The sequence below is a fragment of the Lithobates pipiens genome, unplaced genomic scaffold (genome assembly GCF_037356315.1).
Source record: "Lithobates pipiens isolate NorthernLeopardFrog02 unplaced genomic scaffold, aLitPip1_a1.2 Scaffold_23, whole genome shotgun sequence".
NCBI lineage: Eukaryota > Metazoa > Chordata > Amphibia > Anura > Ranidae > Lithobates > Lithobates pipiens.
In genome coordinates, this window is record NW_027507785.1 from 112,515,760 (window position 1) to 112,532,509 (window position 16,750).

The 16,750-nt window shown below is 38.0% G+C and overlaps 1 protein-coding gene across 2 annotated transcripts in view; it reads left to right on the forward strand.

Moving 5' to 3' along the window:
- Window positions 1–16,750, forward strand: part of NEK4 (NIMA related kinase 4) — a 111,509-nt gene that overhangs the window by 38,004 nt on the left and 56,755 nt on the right. For both annotated transcript variants that reach the window (XM_077452200.1, XM_077452199.1), the window contains exons 6-8: window positions 1,438–1,549; window positions 3,575–3,931; window positions 7,409–7,465. In XM_077452200.1, coding sequence (XP_077308326.1) covers window positions 1,438–1,549; window positions 3,575–3,931; window positions 7,409–7,465 — 526 coding nt within the window. The remainder of the gene's footprint in view (window positions 1–1,437; window positions 1,550–3,574; window positions 3,932–7,408; window positions 7,466–16,750) is intronic.

Consider the following 16,750-nt stretch of genomic DNA (forward strand, 5'->3'; position numbering starts at 1 on the left):
TACACTGTATGCGGTAACGAGATGTTACCGCAATCTCCTCCTCACACACGATCGGTGTGTGAGGAGGAGAACCCGGTAACATCCCGTTACCGCGGTTTGTTTACATTTTAGTGATCGGCTGTGAAAGGATCACAGCCGATCACGTGGGTAAACAGCCGGCCAATGGCTGTTTACCAGCGTCAGTGACGAGCAGTGTTCCCGGGGAACACGCCGCCACGGACGTGCACGCGCAGCGCGCATGCGCAGTGCACGTTCGGGGTGTGACCATCTGGGATCGGCCGTGACTTCATCACGGCCAATCACGTGCTAAACAGCCATAACGAATGGCTGTTCACCCCCTTCGTGGCGAGCGGTGTCTCCGTGACACGCCGCCACCGAAGAAACAGGGATGCGCGCGCACGATTGCGCGCATTCCCTGTTTAAACGGGAGGACGTCATATGATGGCCTCCCGCCACAATAGGTGCGCCGCCTGGCCGTCATTTGACGGCCGGCGGTCGGCATCTAGTTAAATAAATTCAATTCGGAAAAAAAAAACGAAAGCACTACCACCCCCCCATTCTTGCATGCCAAACACATATGTAGGTTGTTTGCACCACACATGTGAGGTATAACTGCGAACGTTAGAGTGGGAGCAATAATTCTAGCACCAGATCTCCTGTGTAACTGTAAACTGAAAACCTGTAAAAGCTTATAACACACCGCCTATGGATATTTTTAAGCACTGTAGTTTGGTGCCATTCCACAAGCGTGTGCAATTTTTAAGGCATGAAATGTTTGGTATCTATTTACTCGGTGTAACATAATCTTTTTATATTTTACCAAACAATTGGGTATTTTATATTGTGTTTGTGTGCATTTTAAATTTTTATTTTTTGGGGAAAAAAAACTGTTTGAAAAACCACTGCGCAAATACTGTGTGACATAAAAAAAATTGCGACACCCACCATTTTATTCTCTGAAGCTTCTGCCTAAAACAATTATATAATGTTTTGGGGTTCTACGTAATTTTCTAGCAAAAAAATGTACATGTATGTGAGGAATGTCAGAATTAGCCTACCGTAATATTAAAGTGGTTAAAGCTGTACTTCAGGATAAGAAAATATTGTCTAAATGCAAGCATCATGTGTATTCCTACTTGATTCTTGGTGTGCTTTGTCTATTTCTTCCAATAATCCAGTTTAAAACTTTGACTGTGTGCATGTTGGAGCTTCCTGTAATAAGGGCTGCTCACTGCTGCTCTCTCTTCTTGTGCAGTGTGACTGGGCTTGTATCTGCCCCTCCTGTAGTTTTCTCCAGGCAACCTGTATTGGATAGAGTGGCTGGGCCTCTCACTGCTTAGCCCTATGCCTAGGCTATGTACAGCTCAGCGGTGGTGTCACAGCTTGGTCAGCTTTAATAACTTTTTTTTTTTTTTTTTTCATTTTTTTTTTTTAAAGAAAACAGGGAAGGCGGAAAAAGAAGGTGGTGGACTCAAACAATGTTTCCAAAAATGCTGAACAGGAAGTAAAACCCCGGACAGTTCCAGATCATGAAAAAGAACACAAAGTGGTACTAAACAGATTTTTGCATAAATTTAACATTTGAAAATATATGGGAAAAATACATTCTATTATATTTTATTTCTGTTTTTTTTTATAGTTGGGATTAAAAAACAAGCACAACCTAAAATGAATTATTAAATATGAATTTTTGCATATTTTAATATTTTGTTTCCACATTTTCACATCAATGTTTAGGCTCATTTTTAGGTTTTTCTTGCTATTCTTTGTTTAAAAAGGCAGAGTTCAGTAGTTCAATCTGAAATGTATTGAAAGTTAGAGTAGTCATTCGTGCTTCTATCCCTTCAGGGAACCCTGGTAAAAAATGTCATTCAAGAGGCAATTTAAAAGGAAAAAACTTGCTTTGTTGCTCTTTTTAGAAAACTCTTAGTGCTCCCCACAGTAAATCCTGTGTTATGGGTGCACTATGTATTTTAATATATTTAATTTCTTAGTGCATTCAAGTGACTATGTTGCAGATATGCAAAAAAAGTGCCCCCAAAAAAAGACTTAATACCCATGCTGCCACCTGTTCCTGCAATTTTCACTGCTCGTGGTGCCTGCATCCCACGCCATGTGCTGCGGTCCAGCTGCCAACAGATGCATGACTATAAGACACATTAGTGGCCAGTGGGTGGAACCACAGCATGCAGCAGGTGACACAGGCATTCCACAAGCCCAGATGTGACTATTATGGCTGTGGCTGCTCTGCAAGAGAGTGAAGATTACAGAAACTAGTGGTGGTATAGCAAAATAATTTTTGCATGCTTGCTGGTCCAAGTTTTGATTATAGTTTTTTATACAGATGCATAGATACTGTATCAAACAAATTGAGGTTTATATACTGTCCCATGTTTATAGTGCCTTTTTAGAAGCTATTTCTGTATTCAATGGTATATTCAGTAACCCTGCTAAATTACTTATTTGAAAAGATCACTTTAAATAGGTTTTTGTTTTCAATAGGTGTGAGCAGTGGAAACAATTTGCTATGAGAGGAGTACTACTAAGCAACATGCAGAGCCTTTATGTGTAATAAAGAAATGTTTTTTCTCCTTTTACACATATAATTACATATTAAGTAACAACATTTTAAAATCTGAACTACAGTCTAGGCGTTAAAATGCATGTAAAATTAATATTTGTGAAATGTTTTACCTGCTTAACAATTCTTGTGATCCAGGCACCCTGTCAGACAATATAGCCAGGTCTTGGATTGCCACCTGACCAGAACCGACCCTGGCCTGATTGAACAGTGAAGGAGAAGTAGCCCACTGATAAGTCGTCGTTCTGTTCTCCCGTTTCCATGTTTCCTCTATTAGACTAATAGCACTTTGTACTCAGCAAAGCTTGTTTAGCTCCCTCTCCCATCTGTAGTTCAGCTGGTCAGTGTGTGCGTGAACACAAATTCAGGCACATATACCAGTTGCATTTATAAGTAAATACAATGACCTTTTAAATAGCTAAATAAAATTGTGTTCTAAAACTGCCTGGAATTCAGCTTTAAAATATTAATGACAATTATTTAAATTGATAGCTTTAACATGTATATCAAAAAAAAAATATATATATATATATATATATATATATATATATATATATATATATATATATATATATATATATATATATATATATATATATATATATATATATATATATATATACATACTGTGTGTGTATATATATATATACTGTGTGTGTGTGTGTGTGTGTGTGTATATGTATGTATATATGTGTATATATATATATATATATATATATATATATAATATTTTCTTTTTTTTTTTTTTATTTAAGTTACAATTCCAACTTGTATAATATGTCTATTAGACTTGTAATATATTGATTTAAATGTGACATTAATTCCCATCAAAATGTAGCTGTTGATAAGTTTAAGTACATTTAAAGACATTGATTTTCTTAGTGCTAAATTTACAAATAACTAACCTGAAAAACTTCCAGTTAAATTGCATTAGCTAAATGTTTGTTTTTATTTTTGTATCTCTGAATTCATCCTCATTTCCAATTAATACAGACCAAAGTTAAGAGTCCAGTGAAGAAAGCTGCCAGTGTATCGTCACCACCTGCTGAACAAGTGAATAATATGGCGGTGTCCATTTCAACCGTCAGCAAGGTGGTTATTGATATTGTACCTGGTGACAATAGACAGCCATGTGATGAGCATTTGATACCCCAGTCTGAAAACGGATGCATCTCCAGGGACGTTGCATGTAGAATGACTCCGAACAGACCCCAAGGGCAAGACTATCAAGCAAAGTTGCAATTAAGCTCCAAGATGGAAAATAAAATTTCTTCTGTTAGCCTAGAAGATGAAGAAGACACCATGAAACTTTTGCAACAAGCCACCAAAGGTGATGGAAAGATGCCACAGGTAGCCCATACTGTAGCTTTCATATTTTAAACCTTGTATGTGTATATGTCAATAATTGACTATGTATACAATACAGATTGCCAATAAGTCTGTTGCTCCTATGGTTCTGAAAGACAGATTTAGTATAAAGTTTCCAACTTTTTCCTCTCCCTTTTATTTTTTAAGCATCTGTCACCTTTAATACAGACATTGCTCTATGAATTAAGTTTCATGGGGATGGGTTTCAGGCACAGTTATTCTCATGAATGCATTTTACAGTGTGTTTTTTAATATCCTTCTTGCTGTATATAAAGTTTCCAGCAAACAGCTTTTGAATTGGAATAAATGTTACTGTATGTAATCTGCATTGTCACAATATAAAGACACTGTAATGCCCACCCAGTGCATGGACATTTAGGTAGCAAAGCCTTTCACACTTTATGAAGCCAGGGGGTGATGTAAAATTTGACATACTGTAAATTAAACTGTATCAAGCACTAATTCACATTGAATTTGTTCATACTTGCATACATCTGTATTTAAATGCATATTAGCTACATTACATGCTCTTAGTTTGTGTTTTATGTGGATTTTATATGCATAGTTGCACCCTGCATTTATAAACAATTTAAAATGTAAAAAACATGTAAGACACGTGAAACACATCTGCATGCGTTTAATGCATTTCTGTATTACATTATTTATAACACTTAATTTTTCATGCATTCTGCCTCTAGATGGAAGCAACATCAATGACCCCTTTCTGTGTCATCATATAGGAAAAGCATGTTTTATTTTCTAATACTGATGATTGATTATATTGATGATAGCCTTCTACATAGTGAGTTGCATTTGTACCACCTTACATTTGTACCACCTTAGTCTAGCTGCCTTATACATAAACATGAGAAAAAGTACCACATTGCATACCTGTTAAGGTGTTTCATTTTTCTAAACATGTGATTTTCATACGACTTTGCTTACGCCCCAAGTCTCAGTTATGTAAAAGGTATATATGCCAAATTTCAAGAAGATTGGATAATATTTAGGGATTGCACACATTGATCACTTTTATTAAAGCAAAGCCTGTAGGCTTCACTTGATAAGAAGTCATATACAACAATGCTGGATGAAGAAAGTCTCGTTCAAGGCTTTCTAGAAGAACAACAAGGGAAAATGGTTAACTACATCCAAAATGTCCTAAAAGATGGAAGTCATCCAAGAGAAGACTACAAAGAGTTATTACAACTCTCACTCCTGTACCTAGGAGGTTGGTCTAAAAACGACTTCACTTTCAGGATCACAGGAGCACTGCATCAAGCAAGGTGGATGGCAAAGGCAATATATGCACTTAAAATTGTCCTCTTCACTAAACCGTTGAATAGTCCTCTACGACAATTGGAAGGAATGAAATGGGTTGCACATTTTCTCAGCCTCATATATGTTTGCTTTTGGCATGAGGCAATTGTAAGTCGATGGACTCCAAAAAATGATTTGGATATGCTACAGCTTTTGAGCACTTACCCAGATGCAGACGTCAAAAAATGTGCTCTCACAGTTGCTAAGCGACACCTTTGGTATCTGTCAGAAATAAGCTTTGGATTGGCTTTTTTGGACGAACGTATTACTCCAGCTGTTAAGGAAAATATGACAAAAAATGTAGAAACCAAACCTGCAAAGAAAAAGCAAGTGAAACGATTAGAGGGTAAAAACATGGTTTTTGAAGGAAAAGACCCGAGACATTTCGTTATTAATAAAAGAAAAGACTTCTTTGAATTGTTTGGGATCCACAACGTGACAGAATACAAGGGATTGCATCGTTCAAAGTTGATTAATATAACACATGTTTTGCCTATCATATTACCTATTAATCTTAGTGTATAGTTTTAATAGTATTTTAAGTTTGTGATTTCTAGTTTTCCCAATAAAAGTAATTGGCATTGAAAATTTTTATTTTTTGCCTACTTTTACACAACAGATCAAAGTGTGCAACCTCTAAATATTATCCAGTCTTCTTGAAATTTAGCATATATATATATATATATATATATATATATATTTTACATAGCTCAGACTCAAGGCGTCTGCATAGTCTGCAAAAATTTTACAGTTTATTTTTTCCATTAGAAAATGAATAATACCGGTAACTAGAATTGGCTCCCGTTGGTGACAAGCAAGCTGCCCAAGTGTAATTCTTCTTTTAAGATTTTTAATGGTTGGAATATACAGTATATACATAATGTCATTTTTTTGTTAGTTCCCACTAACCTTCATTGCCTAGATCTGAATTCCAAATCTTGCCATAGACCGGAGCTGGTTGTTGCTTTACCTGAACCATTTCATCCAGATCTGGTTATCATTTTATGCATATGGGTACCACCCATAGACATTTTATGAACACCTTACGGCAAGTTTGAATTAAGTTGTATCCATGGTCCTGCAGTCTTCCTCCCCGCTAATTTTAGTAGTGATAAAAGACTGTTAAAAGACTTCTATTCTTGCTGTTCTCCAACTGCCATCATATATAATATAGGACCAGTGGTCAATGCGGATTCTGTGTTATACATGATAAAGTCAGCGCACCCACCCACATTCAGGATGGCTGGTAACTTCCCCCTCATGTACCCATATAACTCCATCCACTTCAAGAGTCTCCTGTTTTTTTGCTAGTGTCCTTAGGTGATGGACCCCTTCTGTTGAATTTTTATTTCCACTTTTCCCTGGTTTCCCTTATCTTTGACTGACACTTCTGTGAAGATCTAACTGCTTTTCACATTATTAACCCTTGTACACACGATCGGAGATTCCGACAACCAAATCCATCGGATTTTGTCCGACAGATTTTGTCCGAAACTGTTGTATACACACGGTCGGACGAAGTTGGTGGAAAATCCGATCATTCAGAACGTGATGGCGTTATTTCGTTACGACGGGACTATGTTCAGGTTAGTAGCCAATAGCTTTGATGTAGGAATTTGATCTGAACATGCGTGCCACTTTGTCTGACCGGAATTCTCTACACATGATCGGAGTATGTCCGATCGGAGCATGTTGTCGTAAAATATATTTCCGGCAAGTTGGAAAATTTGGTCCGACTGATATTCCGACGGAAACAGTCCGATGCATACCACACACAGTCGGAATATCCGACAAAACGCTCCAATCGGACACATTCCGTCGGAATCTCCGTGTGTACAAGGGCTTAGTCTGTATTCGATCTGCCCTAGACAAAACTAGGAATATATTCTACATATGCTGGGGATTGATGGACAAATTAAATTTTTGGGTCAGCCCAAAGTTTTTCCTTAAATAAACAGTTCCCATTGGCTCATAGTCGCCATTTTGATTCCAACCTTCATTGAGATCTGAGTATAAAAGGGAAAATATGATTGGTTACTTTAGAGCAGTACAGACTTTCCTTATTCTTGGCACTGATTTGGATGTATGACTGGATGTATTTGTGTCCTAATGTAATACAAAGATTTTGTTCTTGTGCAGGATGTTTTGGAATCTACAGAGAAGCTCCTAGAACCATTTGTTCCAGTTACAGACCCTGTAAGTGTTATGTAATAAGTTAAAGCTAAATTCCATTTTTTTTATTTTATTTCTGCAAAGTTACATTGTAAGTATGCCTATTCCATACCTGGCCGATCTGTGCGGAAGCAGAGAATTACTGTGGTAGACGCTACTATTATAGTAATTCTTGCTGTCTTCTGGTCTCATGCTGAGCAGCTACCCTGCTGCATAGTAACCACTAGGGTCGCTTGCTCAGCATGGGTGCCATTCAGAGAATGCTTCTGCAAAACATTTTATAATTGGATGAGGTGACGAGGTGGGGCACGATCTCCACCTCATTTAATGAGAGAGCACCTTGTTTTCTTTACCAAATATTTTATTGGAAGGAAAACATGGCATGTACATGAATAAAGCAATACACATAGCATACTAATGAAGTCATTGGGTGGTCAAAAGGTAGACATAAAACACCCACGTAGGGGTGAATAAGAATATTCTTAGACAAATGAGCATATACAACTTAAAAAAAAAAAATGAGAACGTAGAAGGTACCGGATCAACAGAAAAATAAGGCAGATGTATAATTTAGAGTCTACGGCAACATCTCTTCATGGATGACCACAATAAGTAGACAGAAAACATTAATTACCAGGCCCAGCAGATCAGTTGATAAACCGGAATTGTAAAAAGGGGAAGGGGTAGAATGCCTTGTTTAACCACTTAAGGACCGTCACTGCACCCAAACAAAATTGATGTCCTTTTTCTTCCCACAAATAGATCTGTCTTTTGGTGGTATTTGATCACCTCCTGTGTTTTTATTTTATTTTTTTTCACTATAAACAAAAAAAGACAATTAAAAAAAAAAAAAAAAAAAAAAAATATATATATATATATATATATATATATATATATATATATATATATATATATATATATATATATATATATATTTATTACTTTTTGCTATTATAAGTATCCCCTAAAAAATACAAATTTCTTCCTTAGTTTAGGCCGACATGTATTCTACATATTTTTTGTAAAAAAAATTGCAATAAGCATATATTGATTAGTTTGTGCAAAAGGTATAACGTCTACAAAATAGGGGATAGATGTATGCCATTTTTATTATGTTTTTTTATTTAGTAATGGCGGTGATCAGCAAATTTTTTTTCTCTTTTTGTTCATTGATGGACACAGCATCTTCAATCTTGACCTTAGGGTTATATCGCCACCTTCAGGAGAGGACTAGGCAGAACATGTAAAAACAGCAAAACTGCACAGTACCACCCAGAGGGGGGTCCTACTGGCTATAGCCCCTCACACTACTTTTAGCAGCTCAGTTTTTTCTCCCTAGTGTAGGAGAAGGGCCTGGCTCCTGGTGTGGACTATTGGTCCTGGGAATTTTTGGTCCCGAGACGGATGCCAATCCGTTACCCCTTTGAGGAGAGTTTCCCGAAGAAATGGACATCTCTTCCGATTGTTGACCCCCCGGTATACAGGTTAAATAAGGTAACCACGATTCTGGTGGAAGGGACCCCTGCTTTCAAGGACCCTGCTGACAGGAGGGCTGAGGCGGTTGCCCGGTCCATGTTTACACGGCCCTGGTGTCACATACGCTTACTGAATGGGCTAAATTTTTACAACGTGAGTTGGAGAAGCAACAGGCTTCCCCGGTCTGCGTGGAGCTGGCAGACCAGTTGGTGTAGAGCCTTAAGTATGTCTGTGATGCGGCCTTAGATATGACCCCCTTGCTCTCTAGAGCCTCTGTATCACCTGTGGTGCTACGTCGCCTGATTTGGCTAAAATGCTGGTCTGCGGACCAGGCATCTAAAGAAAGCACTGGCGGATTTGCACTTCCAGGGAGAGAAGCTATTTGGAGCCTTGGTGATTAAGAAATGGTGTTGCGCTCCGACTACTTAGATCTAATTAAATTAACATGTACTCAAGTGACAACCAAAACAGAAATAAACTAAAATGTGAAACTGCATGTTTAAATAAGCTCAGACAATGTGCATAAATATTAAAGTGCAATAAACCAGGTCACATTGTGCGCTTGACAAAAAACTTGATATGAAAAATCCTCTATAGATGACAGTGAGATGATATTAAGTATATATCCAAATATATAAATGATATGAAAATAAAAAAAAAAAAAAAAAAAAAAAAAAAAAAAAACACAACTGAGTGTCGTTATAAAAGTGCAAAACAGATCAAAGAATACACAAAATACTAATAATCCATGTGTAGTGTATCACGTGTCTGAACAAAATACTAATAGTCCATAAGCAGTGAAATGTGTGTTTGAGCAAAAATTCCAAAAACAAAAATAAGGTGAACTATAGTTATATGGAGAGCATATCCATTTAGTGATAAAATGCGTCCATTTGATGATCAACAAGGCAGTATCCTGCGTGCTCCAAAAGCAGGGGGTGGATTCCACCAGTGCTCCTATGCGTATAATATCCTCACACTAGGTGCAGTAATTACCTTACCTTACTGCTGTAAGGTAAACAGCATTTCCAAAGTGACGCTTGTTGTCCAATGTAGGTTCAGTAGGTGATGTAATCCTGGACTCTCATTCACCATGGGCACGTTGTAACATGCAGAGAAAGCAAGGGGAACACTCCAATAGTGAAGTACGTATTCACAATTTATTGGGTATAAAACGAAGGTAAGGTACTCACATTTAAAACAATAATAAAAGCACAACTTAAACGAACGCGTGTCACGTTCGCGCTTCCGGACGTCACTTCCGGTGTCCTTACTGGCCAATTGTGTTCCTACGCGTATCGTCAAATGACTTCATCAGGGAATAACAACTGGGGTAAGGGCGGACGTATAAATAGTGTCAGTAATTAGCAGCCATTTTTGTGAAGTCCATTGTGGCCCCATCTACGGCCATTTTCTCGTGGGCTAATATATATAGAGTAATGGTCAACGGACGTGACAGTGGCAGGAAATGTGCAAGCCTCACTTGCGATCATTTTGTGGGGGTATTTTTTATTGTAGATGATCATTAACTGTTATAGCCCGCTGGGAAATACCCAGGAAACATTATTCTTATTGGCGCAGCCCCAAAGGTAATAACAGAGCAACCCTTCTCATTAGCGCACCTGCGCAATAACGTTCGTTTCTAAAATGACATCTAGCATAAAACAACAAGAAAGAAAAGTATGGGCAATACTGGACGAATATATTAAAATTGAAAGTGATTAAATAAAATCAAAATAAAAGCTACACTAGTAAAACCATAGTCATAAAATTATTATGTGTAAGAGATATCGATAATTATATAAAATCTTAAGGTGTGTGGTATAGCATGGCCAATAATTGGGAATCAGCTATTGGCGATATAAATTATCAACAGGTCCATCTAAAAAGCAGTGATGTCTAGGAGGGAGACAGTGATCTAAAACACACTTACGACTATTTACTAGATCACTACCAGTGTATAGACTGAGTGGTATGGGAAAGAATTAAAAGTTATAGCTAAAATTGTGTGTATATGAGATCAACAATATATTGGACTAGGATGTAAGAATTCCATGATAACGGCCATCATAGATGGTCCTAACGGGAGTCATAATCGATCTCCAAGAGTAACACTAAAAACATAGACTAATTAAAAAAAGGGGAATAGAATATATATAAAAATAGAATAGGATAAGATAGAATATGTAAAAATATCAGAATCACTCTGATATGAGCGTTATAGTTTAGTATGAGCGGTAGTCATAATCGATCTCCAAGAGTGACACTAAAAACAGAGACTGAGTAAAAAAAGGGGAATAGAATATATATAAAAATAGAATAGGATAAGATAGAATATGTAAAAATATCAGAATCACTCTGATATGAGCGTTATAGTTTAGTATGAGCGGTAGTCATAATCGATCTCCAAGAGTGACACTAAAAACAGAGACTGAGTAAAAAAAGGGGAATAGAATATATATAAAAATAGAATAGGATAAGATAGAATATGTCAAAATATCAGAATCACTCTCAATTTAGGAGAGGACACCGGAAAGGAGATCCAAAATTCACATAATAGTAATTTTAAAACATCCTAACAAAAGAAGCTTATAAATAATGTAGTCAAAAATCACTAATAAAACAATTAAGGTCAAAATCAATATTGAGTCCCTGGGGCGCAAAAGTGTCTAAAGTGAAAATCCATCTAGACTCTGCCTGACTTAGTGTTCTGACCTTATGGCTCCCTCTCCAATGTCTTTTGTAGGGTTCGATACCCCAAAACATAAGCTGGGTAGGGTCCTTGTTATGGTGTATGCAAAAGTGCCTGGAAACGCTGTGCTTGTCGAAGCCATTAATGATGTTTTTAACATGCTCTTTTATTCGTACCCTTAAAGGTCTTTTGGTGCGGCCTACGTATTGCAAGCCACAACTGCATTGCAACACGTACACCGCTCCCTCGGTATTACAGCATACGAAATCTTTTATTTCGTACGTGTTCCCAGTGCTTGTAGACGTAAAATTAAATTTCTTTTCAGCTGGGCGTTTTGTTTTTAAGCATGCAAAGCACCTTTTACATGGGAAGAACCCTTTACCAGTGAAGAAAGTCAGGCCTGTGGGTGGGGGGTCGGGGACGTTCTTGACTATCTTGTCCCTTAAAGTCATTGCCTTTTTGTACACAAATTTAGGGTATTCAGGCAACAATTCCTGTAAGTGTACATCTAAGCGTAGGATGTGCCAGTGTTTTCTGATAATCTTTTCAAATTTCTTGTGTTGAGCGTTGTAGTTTAGTATGAGCGGTATCCCATCCGTCCCTCGTGCCGGGGTGGTTTTATCTCTAATTAGAGTGGTTCGATCCATATTTTCGACTTCTGTAATTTTCTTTCTAATGTCTTCATTGTCATATCCCTTATTTATGAACCTCTGGCCTATCTTTTCAGCCTGTAGGTGGTAGTCCTTAGTGTTTGTACAGTTTCTGCGTAATCTTATCAGTTGACCCTTAGGAATATTACACAGCCAGTTGGTGTGATGGCAGCTACCTCTTGGCAAGTAACTATTCCTATCGACATTTTTGAAATGGGTCTTTGTATATAATTTGTTATTATTTTGTGTCACTTCTAGATCTAGGAAAGATATTGATCCGGTACTCACTTCCCAGGATAGTTTAATGTTTCTGTTATTAATATTTAGTCCTTCCAAGAATCTAACTAGGCTGGTTGTTTCGCCTCTCCAGAGTATCAGAATATCGTCTATATACCTTTTATATATAGCCAGTTCTCTGGGTCTGTTAGTGTATACCGCTTCCCCTTCCCATTGGGCCATGAATAAGCATGCCACACTGGGAGCAAATTTGGCTCCCATCGCCACTCCAGTTCTTTGATGGAAGTACTCACGGTTATGCCAAAAATAGCTGTTTTTAAGGCAAAAGTCCAGACATTTAACCAAATATTTACGCTGGGAGCACGACAACGTGCTGTACTTTCTTAGGCCCCATTTTACAGCCTCACAGGCTTGATAGTGTTGAATCACCGTGTACAATGAAGAGACATCAACTGATGCCATAATCCAGGGTCCTTCCTCTTCAGGTAGTTCTTCTAATATTTGCAATACCTGCTTCGTGTCTCTCAGATAGGCTTCGGTTTTTGTGACCACAGGTTGTAAGAATTTATCTATGTATTCTAGATATCCGAGACAAGAAGAGAGCCGAAATGACTATAATTATTCGACTCCACAGAGGAGTGATAGGAGACCACCTCACCCCAATCAGACCCCACAAAATGGAGGTAAAAAACCATACTGGAAAAACAATAACAATTCTAATAGGAGGGGACAAAATAATAACTACAACAGACCGGGCTATGACCAAAGAGATAACAGAGGCCCACCGCAAGGAGCATATGGACAACGAGGAAGGAGCCCACCACACAACTATGGAAATGGCCATAGAGACAGTTGGGGCCCACCTCAGGGCCATACCTACTCTCATGACCAATATTCGGTACCGACGTACAATCACTATGCCCCATTAAGGGACCACTATGAGGAGAATAGAGACGGGAGAAGCCAAAATTATTATCAGGACGCCTATCAGAATAGGCCTTTTTTAGGGAGAGGTATGGAGACTCACCCACAGAGACGTCCAAACGATACCAGGGACATAAGGAGAAGTCCACCAAGAAGAGAGGAAAGAGGGCCGGAAAAAGATTACAGGCAAAGAAGAGACTGAAAGGGGAGGGGATCTTCAACCTGAGTGGGCAGCCCTTATCTCAAGAGGAAATAGGTGTACTCGATAAAGGGCTAAAATACGCTCCCACTAAGAATATGGACAAATTTGAGACGTATCTAGGAGTACAAAAATATGTTAGGACATTAAACATTAAAAAATATCTAGCGAGCAATCCCATCAAAAAACGCATCCAGGTAGCGGATCAGGATGTGACACATAGTGAATTAAGGAATAGATCGGTGTTCAACCCAACGGTCTCCAATAATAAACATGTTGAAGTATTCAAAAAGGTAGTGCTACAAGATCTCAAGGACCTAAAAATCAAGAAGCGTGAGGATCCCAAGTTTATGAAAAATGGGATTAAGAAACTATCAAAGCGGAAAGATATCGTTATCCGACCCGCCGACAAGGGCGGAGGAATTGTCATCCTCTCAAAAGTACAGTACTGCGATAATATGAAGAAGCTACTAGGAGATAACACTACATATACAAAACTAACCAAGAACCCCATGTTTAAATGTAGGAAAGAACTTGAGCAGGTAGTTCACCTCGGGCTGAAAAAGGATATCCTGAGTAAAAAAGAAGCCAAATACCTGATTCCAGAGGCATGCAGGACTCCGATTATTTACGCCTTACCAAAAATACACAAGGATAAAATTGATCCCCCGTTTAGGCCCATAGTGAATGGGATTGACTCCCTCACCTCTAGAATGGGGGAATACATAGATAAATTCTTACAACCTGTGGTCACAAAAACCGAAGCCTATCTGAGAGACACGAAGCAGGTATTGCAAATATTAGAAGAACTACCTGAAGAGGAAGGACCCTGGATTATGGCATCAGTTGATGTCTCTTCATTGTACACGGTGATTCAACACTATCAAGCCTGTGAGGCTGTAAAATGGGGCCTAAGAAAGTACAGCACGTTGTCGTGCTCCCAGCGTAAATATTTGGTTAAATGTCTGGACTTTTGCCTTAAAAACAGTTATTTTTGGCATAACCGTGAGTACTTCCATCAAAGAACTGGAGTGGCGATGGGAGCCAAATTTGCTCCCAGTGTGGCATGCTTATTCATGGCCCAATGGGAAGGGGAAGCGGTATACACTAACAGACCCAGAGAACTGGCTATATATAAAAGGTATATAGACGATATTCTGATACTCTGGAGAGGCGAAACAACCAGCCTAGTTAGATTCTTGGAAGGACTAAATATTAATAACAGAAACATTAAACTATCCTGGGAAGTGAGTACCGGATCAATATCTTTCCTAGATCTAGAAGTGACACAAAATAATAACAAATTATATACAAAGACCCATTTCAAAAATGTCGATAGGAATAGTTACTTGCCAAGAGGTAGCTGCCATCACACCAACTGGCTGTGTAATATTCCTAAGGGTCAACTGATAAGATTACGCAGAAACTGTACAAACACTAAGGACTACCACCTACAGGCTGAAAAGATAGGCCAGAGGTTCATAAATAAGGGATATGACAATGAAGACATTAGAAAGAAAATTACAGAAGTCGAAAATATGGATCGAACCACTCTAATTAGAGATAAAACCACCCCGGCACGAGGGACGGATGGGATACCGCTCATACTAAACTACAACGCTCAACACAAGAAATTTGAAAAGATTATCAGAAAACACTGGCACATCCTACGCTTAGATGTACACTTACAGGAATTGTTGCCTGAATACCCTAAATTTGTGTACAAAAAGGCAATGACTTTAAGGGACAAGATAGTCAAGAACGTCCCCGACCCCCCACCCACAGGCCTGACTTTCTTCACTGGTAAAGGGTTCTTCCCATGTAAAAGGTGCTTTGCATGCTTAAAAACAAAACGCCCAGCTGAAAAGAAATTTAATTTTACGTCTACAAGCACTGGGAACACGTACGAAATAAAAGATTTCGTATGCTGTAATACCGAGGGAGCGGTGTACGTGTTGCAATGCAGTTGTGGCTTGCAATACGTAGGCCGCACCAAAAGACCTTTAAGGGTACGAATAAAAGAGCATGTTAAAAACATCATTAATGGCTTCGACAAGCACAGCGTTTCCAGGCACTTTTGCATACACCATAACAAGGACCCTACCCAGCTTATGTTTTGGGGTATCGAACCCTACAAAAGACATTGGAGAGGGAGCCATAAGGTCAGAACACTAAGTCAGGCAGAGTCTAGATGGATTTTCACTTTAGACACTTTTGCGCCCCAGGGACTCAATATTGATTTTGACCTTAATTGTTTTATTAGTGATTTTTGACTACATTATTTATAAGCTTCTTTTGTTAGGATGTTTTAAAATTACTATTATGTGAATTTTGGATCTCCTTTCCGGTGTCCTCTCCTAAATTGAGAGTGATTCTGATATTTTGACATATTCTATCTTATCCTATTCTATTTTTATATATATTCTATTCCCCTTTTTTTACTCAGTCTCTGTTTTTAGTGTCACTCTTGGAGATCGATTATGACTACCGCTCATACTAAACTATAACGCTCATATCAGAGTGATTCTGATATTTTTACATATTCTATCTTATCCTATTCTATTTTTATATATATTCTATTCCCCTTTTTTTACTCAGTCTCTGTTTTTAGTGTCACTCTTGGAGATCGATTATGACTACCGCTCATACTAAACTATAACGCTCATATCAGAGTGATTCTGATATTTTTACATATTCTATCTTATCCTATTCTATTTTTATATATATTCTATTCCCCTTTTTTTAATTAGTCTATGTTTTTAGTGTTACTCTTGGAGATCGATTATGACTCCCGTTAGGACCATCTATGATGGCCGTTATCATGGAATTCTTACATCCTAGTCCAATATATTGTTGATCTCATATACACACAATTTTAGCTATAACTTTTAATTCTTTCCCATACCACTCAGTCTATACACTGGTAGTGATCTAGTAAATAGTCGTAAGTGTGTTTTAGATCACTGTCTCCCTCCTAGACATCACTGCTTTTTAGATGGACCTGTTGATAATTTATATCGCCAATAGCTGATTCCCAATTATTGGCCATGCTATACCACACACCTTAAGATTTTATATAATTATCGATATCTCTTACACATAATAATTTTATGACTATGGTTTTACTAGTG